This window comes from Rattus norvegicus, chromosome 3 (assembly GCF_021556685.1).
Source record: "Rattus norvegicus strain SHRSP/BbbUtx chromosome 3, alternate assembly SHRSP_T2T, whole genome shotgun sequence".
Classification (NCBI taxonomy): domain Eukaryota; kingdom Metazoa; phylum Chordata; class Mammalia; order Rodentia; family Muridae; genus Rattus; species Rattus norvegicus.
In genome coordinates this window covers 91764414-91787125 of record NC_141536.1, presented here as the reverse complement: position 1 = coordinate 91787125, position 22712 = coordinate 91764414, and the positions used below count along the sequence as shown (strand labels likewise).

The 22712-nt window shown below is 38.9% G+C and overlaps 1 protein-coding gene across 6 annotated transcripts in view; it reads right to left on the bottom strand.

Moving 5' to 3' along the window:
* Nucleotides 1-658: 658 nt before the first annotated feature.
* The window catches only part of Immp1l (inner mitochondrial membrane peptidase subunit 1), a 64106-nt gene continuing 42052 nt past the window's right edge, over nucleotides 659-22712 (bottom strand). For 2 of the 6 annotated variants that reach the window (XR_015683428.1, XR_015683427.1), the window contains 4 exons: nucleotides 22413-22539; nucleotides 14788-14872; nucleotides 1798-1908; nucleotides 659-833 (listed from right to left, as the gene is read on the bottom strand). Coding sequence is in view for 4 of the 6 variants with exons in the window: in NM_001399643.1 (NP_001386572.1) it covers nucleotides 765-833; nucleotides 1798-1908; nucleotides 22413-22539 (307 nt within the window). In the remaining 2 variants the exon portion in view is untranslated. Of the gene's footprint in view, nucleotides 948-1797; nucleotides 1909-14787; nucleotides 14873-22412; nucleotides 22540-22712 lie in introns of all 6 variants that reach the window. The other 4 variants (XM_087654583.1, XM_087654582.1, NM_001399643.1 and 1 more) reach the window with 2 other exon arrangements.

Sequence of the window (22712 nt, the reverse complement as noted above, 5' to 3'; positions counted from 1 at the left end):
ATCCATTTCAAAGGTGTCAGAGGGCCATGTGTTAGAAAACATGACTCTAGTCCTGGCCCTGCATGTCTAAAGCTTGTCAGAAGCTATCTCAAGTTCAAGTATAATTTTTAGGAAAAGAAAACTAAAAATAACTGAAATCCAACCACCACAACAAAACCCAAAATCTAAAATTTCAACTTTCTTTTGTATTGAATGGCCTCCATTTAAGGAGCCATTCATTTCATTACTGGTGTGGTGAAGGGGCTTTTCTGATGAGTGATTATGGACTACAATGGGCTGTAGCCATCATATTTTATGTGACTTCCTTTTGTATGTAACATTCTGTGTAGTGTAGACCAGAATTCATTTTATGAACACAAGGGGACCCTTACGAGACTGCTGCTCAAATGTTTCTTTTAGGTCTAACTCATGGTGTTGTCAGAAGACTCAGACTTGGAATGCTCAGACTACTATGAAGTACACTTGATAACGATTGCTTTCTTTATATGGGAACCACCAAAATTCAAATATGAGGTAGTCACCTGGATTTCTTCCCCAAGATATTTTTTATATCATACAATCTAGAAGGAATACGCATTTTGGGCTAATTTTTATCCATATACTTTTAGTTCATGTATATTGCAGAGCGTGGTATTTACTCTTACATTTAAAACATAAATAAAACTGAATAGCAAATAGTTTATTGTTAAGTTCACGGTTTCAACTGTAGTAAGAATAAAGTCACTTGAATAGGAGACAATAATCAAATTAAAAGGAAATACTTATTAATCATCAGAAAATCTGTGGCCATTTGGGCTGTCACGCAGAAATCCAAAATCACTGAAAGGCCAAATCTGTAAAATGAAAATACAGTTGAATACAATTAATGAAAATTCTTTATCATCATGATGTTCCCTTTTCCTTTCCTCTGTGTTAGACACTGCAGTACATTCTCTTCATCAGTTATTCTGAAAATAAACACGTTTATTTAGTCTGAGCATTCAAACATGATCCCGGAAATTCTGTTTGTTTAGTATATCAATATAAGTTTGTGAACATGGCTGTTTTCTTTTACTAACCTAAAATAAGTTACATTACCAATCTATGCTACTTGATATTTTAGTGCTTGAATATGGTATCTGTTTAAGTATAAAGAACCCTGAACAGTATCCAGTTGCCTTAGATATTCATGCATTTTTCTTCTAAAGCCTTGTGATCAAGGGAGAGCAATACCTTTAATCCACCATCTGTGATATTAGCACTTACGAGACAGACACAGGAAGGGAGACTTTAAGACCTGTCTGGAATACAGAGTGAAACCCTGTTTCAAAACAAAATTATATCAAACAATAATGGAAGAACCAATGTCTCTAAGAACCAGTGTCGTCTAAGGCTTGCTGTACATTCTCTACAGACACACCTGCCTACAGCTTGCTGTATTTAACTGGGTCCACCTGCATTCCAAGTGGACTGAGCCTGGGCTGCTGTTGTAGAAGTGATTGCTGAAATGCCAGGATGTGACTATGGCTGTAAACGTCTCACCTGGCAGAGTCTGATTTCTGTAAACTCAAAGGTTCTTTAGGCAATTACTGATTTACTTTGAATTTCATTATAAGCATTCTCAGTTACCCCCTTAGGAGTAGGAAGGGGAGAGGATAATGTTTTGTCCATTGTTCTTGAGTAAAGGTCAGATGTTCATCAGATGTAGTCACTGTAATAGTTCATTTGGAAGCTCATAGATTTCAAAGTTTATTTAGAAAGATCCCCCCAAGCCCCACCAGCTCAGAATAAAGGTGGTGTTTTAGGCATAAAACATACCTTAAAGAAGATCCGTCCTCTTATGAGTCCATATGGTACAGGTCCGTAACATCTGGAATCGGTAGAATTCTCTAAGTTATCACCTTCTAACCAAACGTGACCTGTTGGTACCTGGAATTAGTAAAGAAAAGCAGCCCCTTTAGAAACAAGAAAACCTCAACAGGGGACTATCACTGAATATAAAGGCCTGGAACTGGGGTGTGCAACTGGAATCCCCACCCAGGAGACTGAAGCAAGGGGATCATGAACTCAAAGCTAGCATGAACTACACAGACTCTATATGAAGAAAGACTTCATTTGGAGGAAGAGCAAATGTTCTGAAGTCTTCTTTTATACATGTCATAAAAATTGTTATTTTTGCTTTTATTTCCTACTAACTAAATATCAAATGTTTCTACGTTTTAAAAAGATTTCTTTATTATATGGGTCCCAAACACTAATTTATAGAAACCCCAAACTAAGGTTGTAAGAAATCAAAACAGTGTACCAGTGTCATTAATTTAATAGACTTCAAAAGAGGTCATTAGGCTGCTGACTGAAAATGTGCCCTCCTGTTGCAGTAACAACATAAGCAAGGCAGCTAGTCAGCAACATCCTGGGGCCAGGTCCAAGGCCAGACCTATTACAATGCTCACGACGAACTAAGTGGTAATGGATTGTGACATCAATTACAAATAATCTCATCATTTTATTGCAGTAGGCTTGTCAGAGTTCTAATTAAGAGCCCTGTCTTGCCTTTGTGCTGGCCATATCGTCACGCCTTATATGTTGGTAATGACCATCAAGAACCAGAAGGATCTATTATAAAACCATCAGCTGCAAACTAATGACAGTGACCTTCTACTAGATGAAGGTAGGTATTGTATATTAACTAGTAAAAAGATATAAATGTTTACTCAATTATAACCCTTTTACAAAGGCGATACTTTTTAAAAATGGATTCTTCCAATCTGAGACATTCACCCACTAATAATCCCTTCAATATAAACTTAGAAGGTGCTTTCGAACACAATCTGTACACTACCCTTATATGCTTTTATTTTAAAGTTTTCGTTAATGCAAGGAAAGTTGATTTATTGACTAGACCAAAACAATCTATTGGGAAGATTTCATTGGATTAGTAAGATACACTATAATTTTATTTTTATATTACATTGTTCTTTTCATATATTATAAGCATTTAAATTTTAAGTTCAATTTCCTAAGATTATATTTATGGGATATCTAGATTAGGTGACCTAGCTTCAGGTACTGGCGCTGATAGGTGTCTACTACTATTTCATAAACTGACTGACAGGCAGCAAGGTGTAGAAAAGCAAATGTATCTGAAGTCAAACACAAATGAGCACTGCATGTGGAAAGCCGAGTGACCTCCTGTACTTTTAGAGAAGATACAAGATAAAGAGCTCTTGTATTCAAATCTCTAGAGTCTCAAAGAATGTTTGTTCTTCAGTCCAAATATTGGTGCTGGGTTTGAATAAAAGACTGAAAAGAAAGATGTTTTACAAATGGGGTGCTACACTACAGTGTGGGGCAATCTGCCTAGCTGAGGGCCCGTGACATTTACATTCCTCCTTTCTATATGTTTCCCTCCTATTTGCACTTGTAATGCCAGCCTTGCTTGGGGTACTGGATTATTACATCATCAAACTTTCAGGTCTTTTTTGTTGTTTTGAGATAGGGGCTCAGGTAGCTTGGCCTCAAACTGTAGCCTAGAAGATGGCCTTGAACTCATGATATTCCTGTTTGCACACTGAGTTCTGGGATTATAGGCATGTGTTATCATGCCTGATTTTATGTGGTCTAGGGAACAGATATCACGGTACACTTCATTCTAGGCAAGTGCCAACTGAGCTACCCAGCCTACTTTTGTGTATCTCTCTTCACTGTTATGACTAAATAAGCAAGTATATATTAATGCTATAATTTTGATTTTTTATTATTTTATATTACCATTGTCATCAACTGTTTGTCTACTCAATGGTAAGAAATAGTACTTCTGTATCTTTTTGTCTTAATTTTAAAAACTGATGTGTTCTCTCTCTCTCTCTCTCTCTCTCTCTCTCTCTCTCTCTCTCTCTGTGTGTGTGTGTGTGTGTGTGTGTGTGTGTGTGTGTGTGTGTATATGTGTACACCTAGAGGTTGAAGGACAAGTCAGTGCTCTTTTTCCACCTTGTGGATTACAAGAATTGAGCTTAGGTCAGCAGGCCAATGCCTTTACCCAATAAACATTGGGTTCACTGCAATTTTGAGTGATGCCCAATCTCTTTTCATGTATTTGGAAGACACTATAAGAGCTAGTGATAGAGCTTAGTGGCAGCGTTCTGCCTAACATATAAGGGATGCCGCATTCATCCCCCAGCATCCACCCCGAAAACAAAACAAAGCTTTAGACTTAATGCTTCATGTAACATACACATCCCAAGAAAACAGTCTCATTGCTGATGTTACCTGTAATCCAAGAGCATCTCCTATAAAAAGTAAATCTCTTAAATGGGGATATTTTTAAAAATTATTTTTATTTTATATACATTCGTGTTTTGCCTACATGTATATTTGTGGGAGGGTGTCAGATCCCCTGGAACTGGAGTTACAGACAGTTGTGAGCTGCCATGTGGGTGCTGGGAATTGAATCCAGGGCCTCTGGAAGAGCAACCAGTGTACTGCTGAGCCATCTCTCCAGCCCAAGTGTGGATCCTTTTATCTTGATATACTCAGAACTTTAATAGTTGCTTGTAAGATTAAAAGGAAAATCTTTTAAGTATGTATCATTTTATCTTGATACATTCAGACACTTTCCATTGGTTCTTTGTGAATTTCCTATCATGCACCACAATCCCACTCAATTCTCCCTCCCCTCATACCTGTCCGCACTCTTGCAACCTCCCTTCAATAGAGAAAACTGGTCTCACTGTGGAAGCTGTAGTGTATCGCTCACACCATTTCCCACAGTATGCCCCTTGTCCGCGTGCTTTTGCTTGCAAACTCATTGCAACGACCGTTGGTCTGGTACAAGGCCTCTGGCTTCTGCTAATCTACTGCAACCTACTCTACCGACTGCCCAGGCAAGGTACAGGGCCTGCTCTTCTGAGGGCTGCAGCAGGTGAGGGTCAAGGCCAGCTCTCCCACCTGCTGCCGGGGGCAAGGGTTGTTTATGTATAAATTCTTTACTTCTAGGACCACAAATAATAGAAAGTATACAGTTTGTCTTCCTGTATCAGAATTCTCTCACTTACTAGGGCCATTTTCACTTGCATCCATTTCCCCAGGAAATAACAAATTCATTCTTCTTCATACCTGACTATAACTGCATAATGTATGTACACCATTCTTTTATAATAAACACGGATCTCTGACAGGTAGAGAGGCTTATTCCATTAACCTGGGTGCTGTGAACTGTGCTGCAGTGGAGTATGTTGCCTTAAGGTCCCTTAAGTATATACCCAGAAACAGGATAGCTGGACCATGTTATAGTTCTGTTTGTCTGTTTAAAGACATTTTCATTTTAATTTCCATAGAGCTCATTCAACTTATATTCCTATCATCAGTATAAAAATGGTCCTGTTTCCCACATCCTTGCCTATATATATATATATATATATATTACTGATAGGCACCCTAACTGGGCTGAGATGGAAACGAAGTCTGACTTCCTGTTCCCTTGGTAAATAAGATGATGAACAATTTATCACATTGATTGGCCGTTTACACTTCGTCTTTTTAAAACTGTCTCTTCATTTATTAGCTCAGTCACTGACTGGATTGTCTGATTTTTTGATAGTTTGTGTGTGTGTGTGTGTGTGTGTGTGTGTGTGTGTGTGTTCTTCATATAGTTTATATATCTTCTCCCATTCTGTAGCCTGTTTCTTCACTTGATTATTTTCCTGCTGTATAGAACTTTTTCTTTTTTTTTAAAAGGTCATGTAGTCCCCATTTATTAGTTTTTGGTAATTATTTCATGACTTAACTGGAGCTTCAGAATGTCCTTGTACATTTTTTCTTGAATACTTTTCAAATTCAGGTCTTAAATATAAAACTTTAATCCATTTTGAACTGACTTTTTGTGCAGGGTGATAGAGTAATCTAGCTGGGTTTTGGGTTTTTTTGTTTTGTTTTTTGGAACTGGCTACCCAGTTTTCCTAACATTTCTTGTAAAGAATGTTTTTTGGTGTCTTACTAAAAATAAAAAAAAAAAATCAAGTGGATAAAGGTGTACAGGTTTGTATCTGGGTCCTCTCTTCTATGCCATTGATCTACATGTCTGCCTCTGAACCAGTGCCGTGCTGAGCTTGTTAATATGTTCCTGCAGTGCAACCTGAACCTGGCGGTGTAATACCTTCCAGAGCTGTTCTCTTTTCGCGGGTTTGCTCTGAGGATCTCTATGAATTACAAGATTACTTTTTCTTTTTCCATAACAAAAAAAGTGGTGTTGGATTCTGATGGCTTGCATCTACAGGTTGCTTTGGGTGGTGCGGCCTTTTCACTGCCTGTGTGGATCCATGAGAAGGGGCGGTTGGCCCATCATATTTCAGGATTGTCCTCCATGTCTTCAGGACTTTGACCTTGTCAGTATTGAGTTCTTTCACTTCCTTTGTTAGCTTCATTACTAAGTATTTTTGGTGGGTGTTGGCTGTTTGGTTGTAGTTTATTTTAAACCTATTTTGAATAGGATTTTTAAAATTTCTTTTGAGTGGGTGTTGCCTAATAGTATAGAAAAGCATTGTTTTGTGTTTGTGCAATTTCAGTGGGTCTGTAAGGTGTGTAAGTGCAGTTTGCAAGTAAGAACGAAGCGGGGCTGGAAATACAGCTAGGGTCTCCCTAGAATGTGAAGCTCTGGGTCTAGTTCCAAGCACTGCAGAAGATAATAAGTACTATATGTTTTGAATATGCAAACATGTTCATTGATGACGTTCTTTATATTGTTATGAACCCACATGTGCAGCTCCTTTGCCTTTTAGTTTGAGGACCATCCGTTCACATCCTTTTAAGGTCTATTTACAAGGAATTTTTCAACTTTCTTTAAAAGTTCTCTCCAATTTTTGTCTGTAAGTATCTTTATTTTAACCATTTTTGAGAGGTATTTCAAAATTACTGATATTTCCTTTAAAGTTACAATTCTGCTGTCAAATCCAAGTGAAAGAATTTCAAACAGGAAAAATGTTGTTTCTGTATTTACCATTTTTACCGAATCATGTTCTTTCTCTTGTCTCAAAATTGGCAATAGTATAAATGTTGGTCAGTCAGCACAGGCTTTAAATAAAAGATAATTCATTTATATAATAAATGATTAAAATACAAAATCCAATGTATGTTAATAAAGAACAAACTAATGGGAAGATTTCAACAATTGAATCAATGTGTATAAAAGCATATGCATCCTAGCCTGTCCTTGAACTCACAATACCCTTCTTCAGCTTTCAAAGTACTAGTGTTTCAATTATGCACCAGCTACCACCATGCCCAGCTTGACCATGCTTTGTTTTTTGGTTTTTATTTTGTTTTACTGAAACAGGGTCTCATTATGCAGCCTTGGCTGGACTAGAATTCACTACTATAGAATAGGCTGACCCTAGACTCGCAAGAGATCTGCTTGTTTCTCTGCTTCCCAAGTGCTGGGATCAAAGGTGTGCATCACCATGCCCAGCTGCCTGATACTTTTAAAGATTTGTTTTTAATGTATGAGTATGTGTGTTTTGTCTCCATGTTGGAATGTACACATGCATACAGGTGGTCATGGAGACCAGAACTGGGCATTGGATCCACCACAGCTGCTTCCAGGCCATGGTGAGCTCCTAGCCACGGAGCCGTCCCTTTAGCCCCCAGCCTGATATTGTTCAAAAGGGAGCAGTGCTAATGAGACAAGCCGGGGAAGACTTTACCGACACATTTTAAAAGCTTTTTGGTCTTTGCAATTACAGTGAGAGCAGGCTAGCCTCTAACCCATACATTGCTTCAGTAATGCAAATAAAAACCACAGTTACATCAAACAACACAAGAAAGAAGTTTACAGCAGTTCTATACTAAAGTATGAACAGGAAAAGATAGCAGAGTACAATATGTTTTTAAAAGCTATAATAACCATCTATAATGAAAATACTCTAATAAGCAATGTTTCACAAATTCTGAATTCCAATTATTTTTGTGTTCTTTCCTATGACCAACATTTGCTAAGCAGATTATTTTTCTTTTGAGACTGTTGAGTGTGCAGTGCTCACTTCCTGAACCATGATAAACGCTAATCTCAGGGCTGGGGAAAAGATCCAGCGTGCAGTTCTTGGCTACATGCACTGAGGTCTGGTTAAGTGCCTCCTTTTTAGGACAAGCAACAAATGCAACAGCCCATGGTTATGGGTATCCACTTAGCACAGCAGCTTTGCAAGGAAAGCCACGGTGATGTGTTTCTTGATTCAAGTGAAATCTAATGAGAGCTTAAAATATCAGGTAACACATACACTAAACTGTATTCATTTGATTAAGCAATGACTACCTAATTGAAAATTTTTTACTAAAAAATATGATATATTGATTTTCCAGATGTTTCAAAACAGAAAATCTTAAGAAATTGTTTTTGAGCTAACCCTTATTTAGTATAAATCTTATACTCTACAAGCAAAAGCATAGGTATACATTGACCCTATCTATAGTTTATGCATAATGCTTCTAATAAGTGCATTAAAACATGAAGGTGGGGTTGGGGATTTAGCTCAGGGGTTGGGGATTTAGCTCAGTGGTAGAGCGCTTGCCTAGCAAGCACAAGGCCCTGGGTTCAGTCCCCAGCTCTGGGGTGGGGGAGTGGGAGGGTAGGGGGTAGGGGCAAATAAAAAAAAAACCATGAAGGCAAGAAGAGGAGGGTGCTTTAGAAATCCCCCCCTTTTTTTGCACATTTTCCCCTTGTAATATACAGGAAACAGACACATCTGAAGCAGCCATTCAGATCAGGCCACTTCCTTTCCTTTGTAGCAAATGGAAATGGGAGTGACACAGCGAGGACACTTCACTCTCAAAAGCATTTCATCTATGTACAGTTTTAAATATCTGGGTTTTTAAAATCTAAGAACAATATGCTTAATACCTTGCATTAATAAAAGAGAGAGACTCCACATAATGAATGTAGACTCAGAAGGCGTCATTTAATCTAATTACTAGCTCTTTAAATTTTATGTTACTGTCTTACAAGGAAACAGTATTGAGTCAAATATCTACACCTGTGTGTATGTAAAGCATATTCTGTTGCTTGATTATGACTTAGATATCAAAAAATGCAGCCACGGTATGTACTCTATACAGAAACAAAGTAATTTACTACTAATACTATTCTAGTTGAGCATGGTGGCACCTGGATAATGAGGAGGGATTGCTACAGGTTCTAAGGTAACCAAGGTCATGAACTGAATTCCAGACCAGCCTGAACTATAGTGCGACACTAACCAAAAATATCAAATGCAAAAAGACAACAAAATTTAAATGCAGCAATACATACTAAATTCTGAGGTTTTTCATTCTTTGGGGAAAAAAAACTTTAAATACTTGGCAAATCAGATGTACATTATGAAAAATATACATGCAGATACACTTCTGATTTTAGGTGTTGGGGGTGGTCTGAGAGGTGAGAAAATACCTCTCTCTATGTACCCACGGCTGCCCTGGAATTAACTATGTATACACCAGGCTGGCCTCAAATTAGGTATGCACTGCCATGGCAGCTGTATTCTCAGAAAAAGAAAAAAAAATAGATTTGTGTTTTGCCTGCATGTATGCCTGTAGCCGTAGAGGTCAGAAGAGGGCTGGTTATTCCCTGGAACTGGAGTTACAGATGGTTAGGAACTACCATGTAGGTGGTGGAAATTGAACCAAGGTCCGCTGCAAGAGCAGCCTGTGCTCTTAATTGCTTAGCCATTTCTTCAACTATTCTTGCCATGTCATCTAATCTTTCCAAAGCCCAAGCTCACTTTGGTATGAGTTTATTGCAAGGAATTTTTTTCATTCTATTCAGGTTCCTATTTTACCTGTGTAGGATTTGGTTAGGAAACAAGTTTATATAGAAACTGAAGGTCAGCAGTAGGAAAAAGTGCACTCTCTTAAAAGCGGAAATGATTAAAGGTGACTGAGTAGGTCTGTTGTATTGATAGTATTTGTTCATTATTTACAAAGGCATTCCGCATGTTCTTGATAGATATCCCTCCTGGTGACTTATTCATCAAAGCATAATTCTCATAAATCTTTCTAATTATTTAGAATGAAAGCTTTGTGAATACAAAATAGTAAATGATGGGAATGGATGACAAATAACAGTTGTTGTTCTGAGTCAGAATTTACTCCATAGCCCATACTAGCTTCAAACTGACAGTGTTTCTGCCTCAGTTTCCCAAGTGCTGCAATTACAGATACCTGCCTCCACCCTTAGCTCAGGTGATATTTTTAAATCTATGTATATTTTTTAATTAAAATATAATTAAATCATTCCCCCTTCCCTTTCTTCCCCCCAGCCCCTCCCCTTGTCCCTCTTAATCCCTTTCAAATTGATGGCCTCTTTATTATTGTTACACATATATAGATGCACATCCACATAAATGTAGTCTGCTGCATTTTTGATGTTTGTGTGTATATGATTTCAGGGCTGAACACTCTGAATTGGATAATTGTAGGAGAAGCTGATACTAAAATCTGGTTCCCTAATTGGTTCTTGGTTTGGTCAATAAGGAAGGCAGAAGTCGATTGCTGGACGAAGGGTAAAGGTCGGACTTCCAGGTCCCAGGAGGAAGAGAAGAGGCACAGCGAAAAAAGTTGTCTTTTGACCAGATTTTCAAACAAGCAGCATGAACAACCAAGTAAAACTCTGTGGCACCGTCTGTCAGGCCTGCAGCCTGTCCTGCAAGCAGGGCCAAGGAGGTGGCTGGAGCTGGCTGATACCTGGTAAGATTAGGGCAGGAGACACACTGCTCAGCAGCTGTGCTATCTGGCTAGTTTAAAACAATAAAGCTATCTAGTGTTTTCCATCCAAGGGGCAAAGGTGGGCAGAAAAAGAGGGCAACTGGGGTGGTAGCTGGCAGCTTAGCAGAGATAGCCAGGAGTAACAAAAGAAAAGCCAAGAAGGAGCTGGTAGAATGCCAACAGTAGCTCCAGGCTTTCCTGGAGCCCGGGGAGAGGTCTGAACACGGGCTGAGCTCCTGGGAAGGCGGGAATGTGTTTTTTAAAATGTACATGCAACAGATAATCAATCAGGGGGATCATCCTTGACCTGACTCTCCCTCAGAAGTCATTAGTTGCCTGTGGTTTGTCTAGGACTGAACATCCAGCATGTCTATAGAGGAATATCCCTGAGATTTACCCCTTCCATATTAACAAGCCTATTGATATTGTCAATGTTTAGGTCTCTTTTTATGTAGCCATTTCTAGGAGACACAGTTTCATTGCAGACTCCCTGGTCTTCTGGCTCTTAAACTGTTTTGCACCTCCTTCTACAGTGCTCCCCAAGCCTCAGGGTAGAGGGAGTATGAGGCTTGGTTCCCTATGACCCCTTGGTCTCTGCATTGTATCTAGTTGTGCATCTTTGTTTGTTGGTTTGTTTTAGTCTTCATTTGATGTCAACAGAAGCTTCTTCCATAGTAAGCCGAGCTCCATGTCTCTGTGAGTATAAGGGCATCGTTTAGAATGTAGGAATGGTGTAGAAGGTTCTCATCTAAGATCTGCGACCTCACTGGGCCCAAGCAGTTGGTTCAGTTTCTAGTACCAGGCATGATCCCCCTCCCCCCCTTACCCCAGCCCTGCTGAGTCAACCTTAAGAATGACTAGGGAGCTGTCGGTTACTGCAGACACATATCAGTGTCAGGAGACATTTTTTATGATGATGTATAAAACAGCAGATGAACGGTTTAAAAACTAGGGTTGATCCTATAGCACTGAGAGCAATAAAATACTGTGCTGACTTTGAGATCATGAAAACAAACTGAATATTTAATATAAATACAATGTATCTTAAGACTATTAGTAAATTACTGTAACTTTTCTTTATTGTCGATATTATCATTCATATAGGCAACGAAATATGATCATATTCAGCCCCATTTCCCTGATTCCAAGTTCCCTGATATGTTTAAACACATCTCTCTCCTAACTTCATGTCATTCTGTGGATAACTCACTAAATCCAACGTGCTTATCCATATCTGCATACGCTTGGGGCATCCCACTGGAGCACAGAAAACTTCAAGTGGCCACACTCTCACCAAAGAATTATCCTTCTCCCGAGCTGTCATCTGCCCATAACTCCATGGTAAAGCATGAGGTCTGGAGATAATCCACCACACCTATGCCATGGGTTCGGCTGGACTAATTCTGCACAGGTCTTACAATGGTAGCCATGACCAACACCAGCATGTCAGCACTCCCCCCACCTTCTGTCTTGTATTCTTATCTTTGGAGTTTTAGTAAATGCTTACGTTCGTGCAAAAATTGTGTGTATCTTCTAATCTAAAAGTAGTCTCTTCTCCCACAGGACCATTTAACCTTTCGCTAGAGCTAGTAACTTGAATATTAATTTGAAGCCCTTTGGTTTCCCTTTCTTCCCAAGTCCAATCTGATCTTGGTATTTTCTCAGTATTTCTGTGATATTGTTACTACTTTCCATTTTCCATGTTATTACTCATTAGACTTCTTTTACAGCCTATTAAACAGGTCCCCACCTTCAGAAATTCCCACTGCAAAGTCTTTTGAAAGTCTACATTAATACCAGAATGATCTCGTATAAATCAAGTCTCTTCCTGTTAGTCTTCTGCACAAGGACCTGCATTTGTCTTTTCATTGTCATCTCTATCATGGCGCTCTGTCCTCCCTGCCCACCCTCCTGCCCCCACCCCACCCCTCAGAAATTGCTTTTGGCGTCACGAAGAGCATGCTGCTCTGTTTTTTTCTCCTAGGTCTCGTGAAGGCTGTACTCAAAAGTGTTCTCTTTCATTCCACCCTTCTGTCCTCTCTTCTAAGTTCAGTGACCTGGCAGCTCCTGAGGCAGTCTTAGTAAGGCAGCACCAGTACTGGTTAGTGCCAGGAGTCTGTGTGTGTGTGTGTGTGTGTCTGTGTGTGTGTGTGTGTGTGTGTGTGTGTGTGTGTGTGTGTATCTCCCCAGAGCTACTTCGACTTTCTTTAAAAAGGGAAATCAGGTCAAATTTCAAGTCTTTTCAAATGCAGATACAAGAAGCAGATGAGAATTTTCAGTTCCACCTTAGATGTCTAAATTATTCCTCTGTAGCTGTATTTTCTTTACACTGCTTGGCTGTCTTGTCCTGTTAGTTTTCTGTGCATGTTTGGCAGTGATACAAGCACTACTGCGTCACATATAATGATGTGTTATTCTTTTCTCTAAAGGAATGGGAGAAAACCCTTTCACCTACTGGGTTCCTAGTACAATGACACAAAATGCCAATATTTTCTCCCTAATTTTCTATGTGCAACCACTTTAAAATATGCACATTTATTTTTATGTTCTTCTCCTTAGCCATTCTTATTCTAGGTAGAAAACAGTTTAATGTATAGTGAGAATACTTTTATAGGTTAAGATTCTGGGTCACAGAAACTACATGTAACCTGTCAAAATTTAATTTTCTAAGGAAGCAGGACAAGAACTCCATTAGTTGTTTCTTCCAAGACATTTGAACCTGCTCTGTCTTGGCAACAGTCATTATTTTTCTCCAGCAGACAATAGGGGCCACCTGACAGGTGAGAGAGCATTTCTCTTTAATCACAACAGAGTTTGGTGTGGGTTCAACATGTCTTTTGAACAGCTGTGTAGAAATTCAGTCTTTATTTTTTCTCAATTATATTTAGGCAACATTAAAGTAAAGAAGCATCAATTAACTTATACACTGAAATATACATATTACTGTACTCGATTAGTTCTCTCTAGATTTTCACCAATACTATTACTACTGTCTAACTGTAAATCACTGAAATACTCCTAGTGTTCAATATGCATTAATTTCAGAACAGCTTTTTAATCTTCAACCACAGATGCTGATCTTCATAAACATATTTTTAGACATATAAGAATAGGACTATAGGGCTGGAGAGATGGCTCGGTGGTTAAGAGCATTGGTTGCTCTTCCAGAGGCCCAGAATTCAGTTCCCAGCAATGACATGGTGGCCCCCAACCATCTGTAATGGGATCTGATGCCCTCTTCTGTTGTGCAGATATACAGGAAGATAGAGCATTCATATACATATTATAAATAAGTCTTTTAAAAGAAGACTATAAAACAAAATTCTAAAATAATTGTTAAGTTTAAACTACTGTGAAAGTGTTCAGGAGAAGGCACTGAAACGAGAGGCCTAAAAGATGATTCTTTACTGTTAATATCTACATGAAAACACTTCAGACTAGTAAACTATTAATGATATTTACCTTCTGAACTGTGTTAGCTATAGGAAGAGCGAGCCATGTGACCACCTCCGTAGTGAATTTCACTTAACAAGAGAGTAAACATAATCTTCCATACAGCTGCAATTAAGGCATTAGTAGCGTGCTATGATTGATTACCTGGAGCTGTTGCTGAGGAATGGATGTGTGGTGCAGCTTTTATCACCAGAGTTTGCAAAAAAAAAAGCAAGTCCCTTGCTTAGATATAGTGTAGTAAGTGACATTATTAGGTAGTCCTTCTATCTAAATGACCGAGGATTTAGTGTATCAGCAACTTACAATAAACAAGCCCTTTCGCCTGATGATTCCTCGCCCCACACAGAAGTACTTTTTCTGTTAATAATATATCTGGTAATGTAAGACCAGATGGTTGCAACATTTAGCGAAGGCAAATGACACTTAAACAAACAGAAAACCAGCATTAGGATATTCAGGGGTTTCAACTGAATCTAAAACATACAGTCTACATTAAAGGACTATTAGCATTAACTATATAAAGTGGCCATTTTCCAATGCTATCTAATTGGTGAGGCTGTTTTGCACATTGTCAGTTTAGTTTAAATATTTCCTAGTATACTATACCAAAATTCAGCTTCCTTCCTGCTGTGCAGTTGCATTTTCAACACAAGTCCACCAATGCATCCTGAGTACATTTACTTAGCTCTTTCTGAAAAACAGAATTCTCTTTTATTTTTACCAGTAACGAAAATATTGACATGCCTAGGTTTGAGAAAAAAAGAGGCACAGTAACATAACATTCCTTATTTAGCTTCTGTAACTCAATCCTAATTGTACATTACAATTTGGTGAGGGTATTTTCTGTGTACAATACTAAAATCTGTGTTATCAAAGACAACCAAACCAAAAAGTTTTGCCTCTTTTTCTTTTTTTTGATAACTTTAAATTAAACATGAAAACACATACATTCTTAATTTTTCCATTCATTAATTAATTTACTCACTTTTCACAGGCCCCCTCCTTCCTCTCTTCCCACTCACCACCCTCCCCCCTTTTCCCCTCCTCCGAGAAGTCCATGAGTACCAGCCCCCCCCAGCACACATCCTCTCTCACTGAGGTCAGACAAGGCATCCCAGCAACAACAAAAGCTCTCTAGATCACAATCTCAGAAATGTACTGAAGTTTGCATAAACACGCATAAGATGTTATGGTTGAGATGTTGAAGCTCTGCTTGGATTATTTAAATATGGAGGACAGCAAGATGGCTCAGAAGATACAGGCACATGCTGCCATGCCTGGGTTTCATCCTGGAACTCACATGGTGAGATGAGAGAACTGATCCTACAAGCTGTCCGGAGACACACACACTAAATAAGTGCAGTAGTATTTTTTAAGAAGTGAAAGGGTTCATAGTTTTACACAACTGCTGGAAATTAGAAGTTGTCAGTTAAAGGACAAGTTTTCATACCACAGGCAACAACTTGACCTTTTAGAAATCTGCCAACCAACCACAGATCAAAAGAACAAAGTACCATAGTGGGTAAATAAGTCTAAAAGGCACTTCATTCATGCACTTCAACTCAAATGTAGAAAGCTTCATTACCACACAACCTAATGAGTAGGCACTGAATTGCACAAGGGTAATTCATCTGCCACCATACCAACCCATTATAGACTTTCTAAGGCATCAAATCTTTAAAAATGAGACCAATGTAGGTCATACAGAATCCAATTTCACCATCTCTTTATGTGTAATTTAAACCAAGTTCAATATACATAAACATTAGATAAGTAAATGAATAAATAAGATGTAACTCAATTCAGAGCCATGCGATTTTTGGTGTGCTTATTTAACATTCTAAAGCTTACAATCCAGTCCAAATGATTTGGTTATGCAAACATTTAATTGGCATTTGTTCTGACACATACCAACAGAAATTCTAATATTCTCAACTTCCATCTGTAATTCTGAGGTGCTAGCCCAGCTTTTCAGTGTTCTGTGAAGATCAGACCAAACCAACATTAGCAGTAACATGGTGTTATGAGCTATAGAAAAAGCTACATTTCTGAAAGCTGCATCATCCGCTCTACAATAGAAACTAATGATAAAACTAGACTAGAAGTTAAACAGAAGTAGAGCATGACCTACTTATGGTACATTTTTCCAGGCTTCAAACATTTTGAAAATATCCAGGTGTAGCACTACATATCTAAGAGCCTTACACTTGGGTGTGTCAGCAGGAGCAGCAGGAGTTTTAAGACTAACCTTGGTTGTAAAACAAGTTCAAAGCCAGTATAGGCTAAATGAGTCCCTGTCTTTTGAGGAGTGAGGGGGTTGTTATTATTGTTACTTTTCGGTTTTGAGAGAGGGTCTCATGTATTCCAGGCTGGCCTTGAACTCGCTATATGGCCAAGGCTGACATTCAACCTCCTGCTTCTACCTCTGAAGATGGAGGTTTAGACGCATGAGCAAACACGACTAGTGTGACCCTATGTTAAAAACAAAACAAACAATATCAAATCCCTACTGTTCTGATAGATGCTAACAGATGTGAAATTATACTTACATACTGAGAATTAGCAACAATCATACGACTTCTCTGGCATTAAAACCTTATCTAGAGTACGCATCAGCAAACTTCTGGTAAGAGTTAGAGAGTAAATAGCTGAGAGCCTGCACAATATTGTCTTTGTCAACTGCTCAATTCTGCTATTCTGGTGACAATGAACAGATAATATAAATGAATGAGCACCACTATATTCCAATAAAGCTCTAATTACCAGAAAGGCAGCAGGGGAAGGAAAGGTGGGCTTTGTAGACATTGCTAAGGCTGATCTATTGTCTCAGGAGAGGGAACCTAGGGTCTTTGAGAATGACAGCTGGTCTTAAAAAGGCATCAGCAGCTAGAAGGATGGACTTGGTTACTGTTTGGGGACTACCTCATGAAGGAACAGAAAAGCAAGAACATGGGAAGAATTTTAAAGGTGGCAGTTCAGAAATCATTGTAACAGCAACAGCAACAGCAACAGCAACAAAGGTCAGTTTGTCTTGTCTGAGCATGGTGGCAGTGACAGTGTCAAGACGCGATCTGAATTTGGTTATCCTTAGAAGTTATAGCCACAAGATTCTAATGGATTTCACAGTAAGGTGAAAGAAGAAGACTCAAGGATGAGGCCAAACTTCATGGCTTGCAAAGGCAGAAAAATATAGTGTGATATGTAGGAGGAGGCACCCACTGGGCCAGGAAAATAAAGATTTTAGTTTCTTAAATACGAAGTTTGAGAGGACTAGATGAGTAGTGAGAATTTTGGTATCTTTAAAAACACAGAAATGTTATGTGAATATGTTTTTGTTTTATCCCAGGTGTGGGATACAGGGCTACTGCAGACTGTCCACAGCAGCTGACTATGATTTGTCTCATGCTCTGGCAGGAGTATGATTCTGCCGGCTGAGCATAGTCTGTTTAAAATTCTGAGAACTCTCCAGAGCTTATAGAAGTGTCAGAGCCCCAAGAAAGATGGTGGCTGTCATTCCTGCTGCTTGCTGAATTACTAGCTGGAGATATACTGACCAAGAAGATTGAATTTGCCCCAAGGAACTTGATGCCCTAATAAGCATCAATAAGCAGGAAGCATAGTCTACCAATGTGGATACCCTTTCCCCCCTCTACCTAGTGTTGAGGGGTTGGAAGGCATAAGGGTGGAGAGGGATGGTAGAAAGAAGAACCCTATGAAGGAGCCCAAAAGTCTGACTATGGGATATGGGATTCTGTATTTTATATAAATCTGAAAGCAAACACAGGAAGAACAAGCATTCCTAGGCAGCCTCTCCTCTGGGCCAGCAAAGACCCCTTCTCAAGCGTAAATCCATCACTAGAAGTAGAGCAGCCCTCGGGACTCTAAAGGACACAGGTCTGTGCCATCTAACCAGGGCCTGCCTAAGTTAAGCTTGTGCCAAGCTTCCAAACAACACGACTTCTCTTGTATGCCACACAGCATATCCTAGGTGCCACTGACAATGTGGTGTTTTGCTAGCTGAGCCACCTCCATAATAGGATAAATGGTTTTGCGGCCAATTGAAAACACTTCATACTGATACCTTTACTGTGAAGTTCAACCGACATAAATAGGAATGGTTTTCCTAAAGGAATGCATAGGTAAAATAAGAAAACTATTTTACTCTCAAGGTAGCCAAGGGAGCAATACTCTTAAAGGGCCAACCGTCACAAGCAGCCTGGGGTATGTTTTCAGAGTATTCTAAAACAACTGCTGTTAGAAATCACCTGATCAATGGGACACACTTGCTAAAGTGGTTCTGTAATAGCTGTTCAATTTCTGAGACATAAAAAAACTGAGCCAAGAAAACCTCAAAAACATTGGCTTCTGGGGTTGGAAAGTTGGTGTGGCACCCATAGTAAGCAATCCACAAGCACCTGCAACTGTAGCTCCAGAGGACCCCACTCCCTCTTCTGGCCTCCTCAGAGACCGACCGTTACATACACAGCACACAATCACAGTCAAAGAAGTAAAATTCTAAACACAAGGAACCTAGCTTCTTGAACAACTAATACTATTCCTGACCAGAAATAATTGCCTTTCTTTTTTAAAATAGCAAAGATGAATACATTGAAGAAAAAGAATAATTTGATGAGATGGAAGTTGAAATAATAGGTAAGTCAAGCCTATTCTGAGAGATGTAATGACCTGGAGGAAAATATATATCTGGAGACAAGCTCCTTCTGCTTGAAACAAGAAGTCTATTTAACTTCGCCATTATGTAATTTTCTTACCAGACAAATGCTACTACTATTTACTTAATTGGTCTGCAATTGTGGTGACTAAATGAGTTTGCCATTCTACAAAGTTTATCTCAGTTGTGTACCCTGCACTGCAAACATCAAAGTCAATGGAACAGTCCTGGGAAAACAACGGCAGTGGCCTCTAACTTGCTCATTCACTGCATATATAAAATTTGAAGAACATTTTCTTTCAATAGAATATTCAAAAAGTCCACATTTTATAATTCCCTGGTTGTCTTCTCTGATTACTCAGAGCAAGGCTTTTGATGCAAACCTTTAGCCCTGATATTCCTAGTCTGCTGATTCTAACAGAGAGACCAGCACACAGAAATTGAGGTATTTATGTACATAATAAGGATTTCTTTTTTGTCCTGACTCTTGACAAAACTACTTCTAATGTGAAGTAGATTCTTTTTGCTAGAACAACTTAGATACCACTAGAATAGCTCATGGTATGAGAGTAGGAATGTGAAGATAAACGCATATGACATATTGACAGTTCTGAAGAATAAAAGTACAATGTTCATAAAGAAAGCCACAGTAGAGAAAGAATTACCTGACACCAGGCTATCATCTTCACATCACCACTATCAGCTAGCAATTACTCTGTGTCTAGATCTATAGCAATATATGTCAAAAACAATTTACATAGCTAAGCCAGACTCCATTTTCAAAGGTACATAATAGACTAATAAACTATTGGGCAAACTCTCTTAATAGAGTAATCAAGCTATCAAGCTTTAAAATGAATGAACAATGATGAAGACAAACTTCAATTATTAGCTTATTTTATGGAAGAATAGAGGTGAGCTTGGTTAAAAGACATTTGTATTAATAAGTTCTAGTTATCAAAGAGAGTATACGCTGAGTAGAGACAGGGCCATCACATCTTTTCCCATAGGCTGTATGACAATAGCCGTGTAACTGGAGAAAACTGACACAGTACATCTGCTTGTTATTCCTCAGTCCTACTCCCACTGCATTCTTCTGTGTATAAAGATAAGTGGATTACATGCACCTTTTATTCTAAATGCTTAAAGGGTTAAAAAGACTAAGCCTTCAGTTGTTTTTGCTACAGTTGTTAGCTAAGGAAAGGAAGAACTTTCAAAAGCAATAATCTATACTGTGTCTAGAGAGTTCATGCCTGTAATCTTAGGTCCCCAAAAGGCTGAGTCAGCAAGACTGCAAAGTTGAAGGAATCGTGGGCAGCCTAGTTGCAAGGGGAATATCATACTGCTTTTAGGTATCTGTCCCCTCAGCCTGCTCTGGTCTAGCAGAGTTCCTCCATTGTTCTTGGTTTTCTATGGCCCTCCATTCTGACTACTGTAAGGCAGGGTCCTTCTATGTCACCTTGAACTCACTCTGGAGATCCTCCTGAGTGCTGGGTCACCTATGTGCTACCACACCCAGTGATGACATTTTTGAGATGCACTAGTCAACTGTATCCTAGAACCCTCTCAATCCATAATTTGATGTTTTATCTTGATTATATTAAGTTGCTTTGTTGTTATTGTTTTGTCATGTGCCGTTCTCTGTGTTTTAATCTACATTTTATTGGTATGTCTTGGTACAGATGAAGGTTAACCTTGACCACTGGTGGAGGTGGTGTTTAATTGGTTTCCTTCTACATGAAATTACTACTATTTCTTATGTAATAACTATCTTCTGACAGACATTTTAAGACTATGAAAATATATAGTTTCTCTTCAAATTGAGGTGATTCTACAGGATTTTATAAAAAACTAAAATATGTGAAATATTATCATAAAAAAGCTATTGCTGTTTTTAATATACTTAAACTCTACTTGATGAAATATTTTCTCAAATTCAAGTACAAAGAAACTCTTTCTCCAAGCAACATTACTGACTGGTCAAGCAAGATGTGCCCACTGGCGTATGCATACACATATTATGGAGGCAGCTAACTGCTTTCTAACTGGATTTGAGGTCTGCTCCCCAGGAAGGATTCACTTCTTTCTGGTACTGTCACCTTGATCAAAAGCCCGAGACTTAGAAGGTCATGGCATAATGTGGAAATGACAGTTGTTATTGCTAAATGGATGATATACCTGTTAAATTACCTCCAACTTTTTTGTTTGTTTGCCCACAAAGTAATTATGCTTATGCCCTCTGTTGGTTGGCACAAGAGAAGGACTTTCAATTGAGAAGGAATGTATCCATAGGCAAGTCTACTAGGCATTTTATTGATTGACTGGTGTGGAAAGGTCCAGGCAACTGGGGGTGGTGCTAGCCCTGGGCAAGTAGTCCTAAGTTATATATAAAAGCTGGGTGAGCAAGCCATGAGGTGTGAGCCTGTAAGCAGTGCTCTTTTAGTTCCTCCCTGAAAGTTCCTGCCTTGACTTCCCTCAGCGATGGAGTGTGCCCTGGGAGTTGTAAGCTGAAATGACACATTTCTTCCCAAGTTGCTTTTGATCATGCTGTTTTATCACATCACTGTCAGCTCTGATCAGAGGCTTCTTTTCTCAGTGGTGACTAAAGAGAGTCACAGCTCATCATGGCACTGAGGATAAGTGAACATGTTAAATGTTCAACCATAAATGAGACATCTATACCATCCCCTCTTGGACTCATTGAATAGAAGGCAGCAAGAATGTTAGAACAGAGAATGGGGTGGAGTGCTATGGAACACCATTTTCTGGATATCACATGGCTATTCACTCTTGAAATTGCAAAAGTTCCTACTACCTGATGAGACCTGCTCAAAATTGGGTCCATCGATAGATAGCCTGTCATAAAAGGGGTAGGATGTCAAAATACTTGATCTTACCTAAGAGCTACTGCAGTCAGCTAATGGTGTGTGGAGTAGTAGTGGGAGGAGATATTTCTTTAGTGGTGCCTACTGATGGAATAACTTTGTACCCATCCATTCTCTTAAAAGCAACCCCAGTGAAATTCACTGGGTCACCACTACCAACAACAAAATCAGACCAAAACAACAACAACCAAAACCAAACAGGAAAGTAAAAGGGGAACTTGCTGACAAGAAAAGGTAGATTAGCTGGAACGGCAGGAAGAATGGGAGATGAACAGCATCAGAGTACTAGTGTACTAATATACACATATACTAGTCACAGTGAAACCTACTATAAAATATACAATTAATATGCTAATACAAATATTTCTGAGTTATTAGTTTTAATTATGTGCATATGTATATGTAGGTTTGTCTGTGTGCATGTGCATGTGAATGTCTGTGCCTAAAGAGTGAAAAGGTTTGAGTCTTCTGCAATTGAAGTTACAGGAGGTTATGTGTCACTTGATTTGGGTGCTGGGGCTCAAACTTAGGTCCTCTGGAAGAAAAGTATGTGTCCTTAACTGCTGAGCCTCCACCTCAATACAAACATTTTGAAAGACCATTTTGTTTTCTAGTGTATTCAGTTAATTTGACTATGATAGGGAAAAAAATAACATAATTGGAACATTACTTACATAGTTACGGCTCTTAAAGATGTCAGGTGGATTATCGGCAAGGATTTTGTCCCCTTCCAAACCAATTACTCTTTTACAGATACTTGATTTTGGGTCACTCGGACTTTTTGCAATTACAATGTCACCTCTGACGAGAGAGAGAAGGAAAATATCAGTATTATAACCAAGCATAACTACATACAGAGGACTGCTTTAATAATTTGGTAAAATGACCTAAAGAAAGACACACCCTTCATCCTTCCAAATATTGGCCCTCATATATTTATCATGCTTGTAATCTATTATAACTAAATTTAGAGT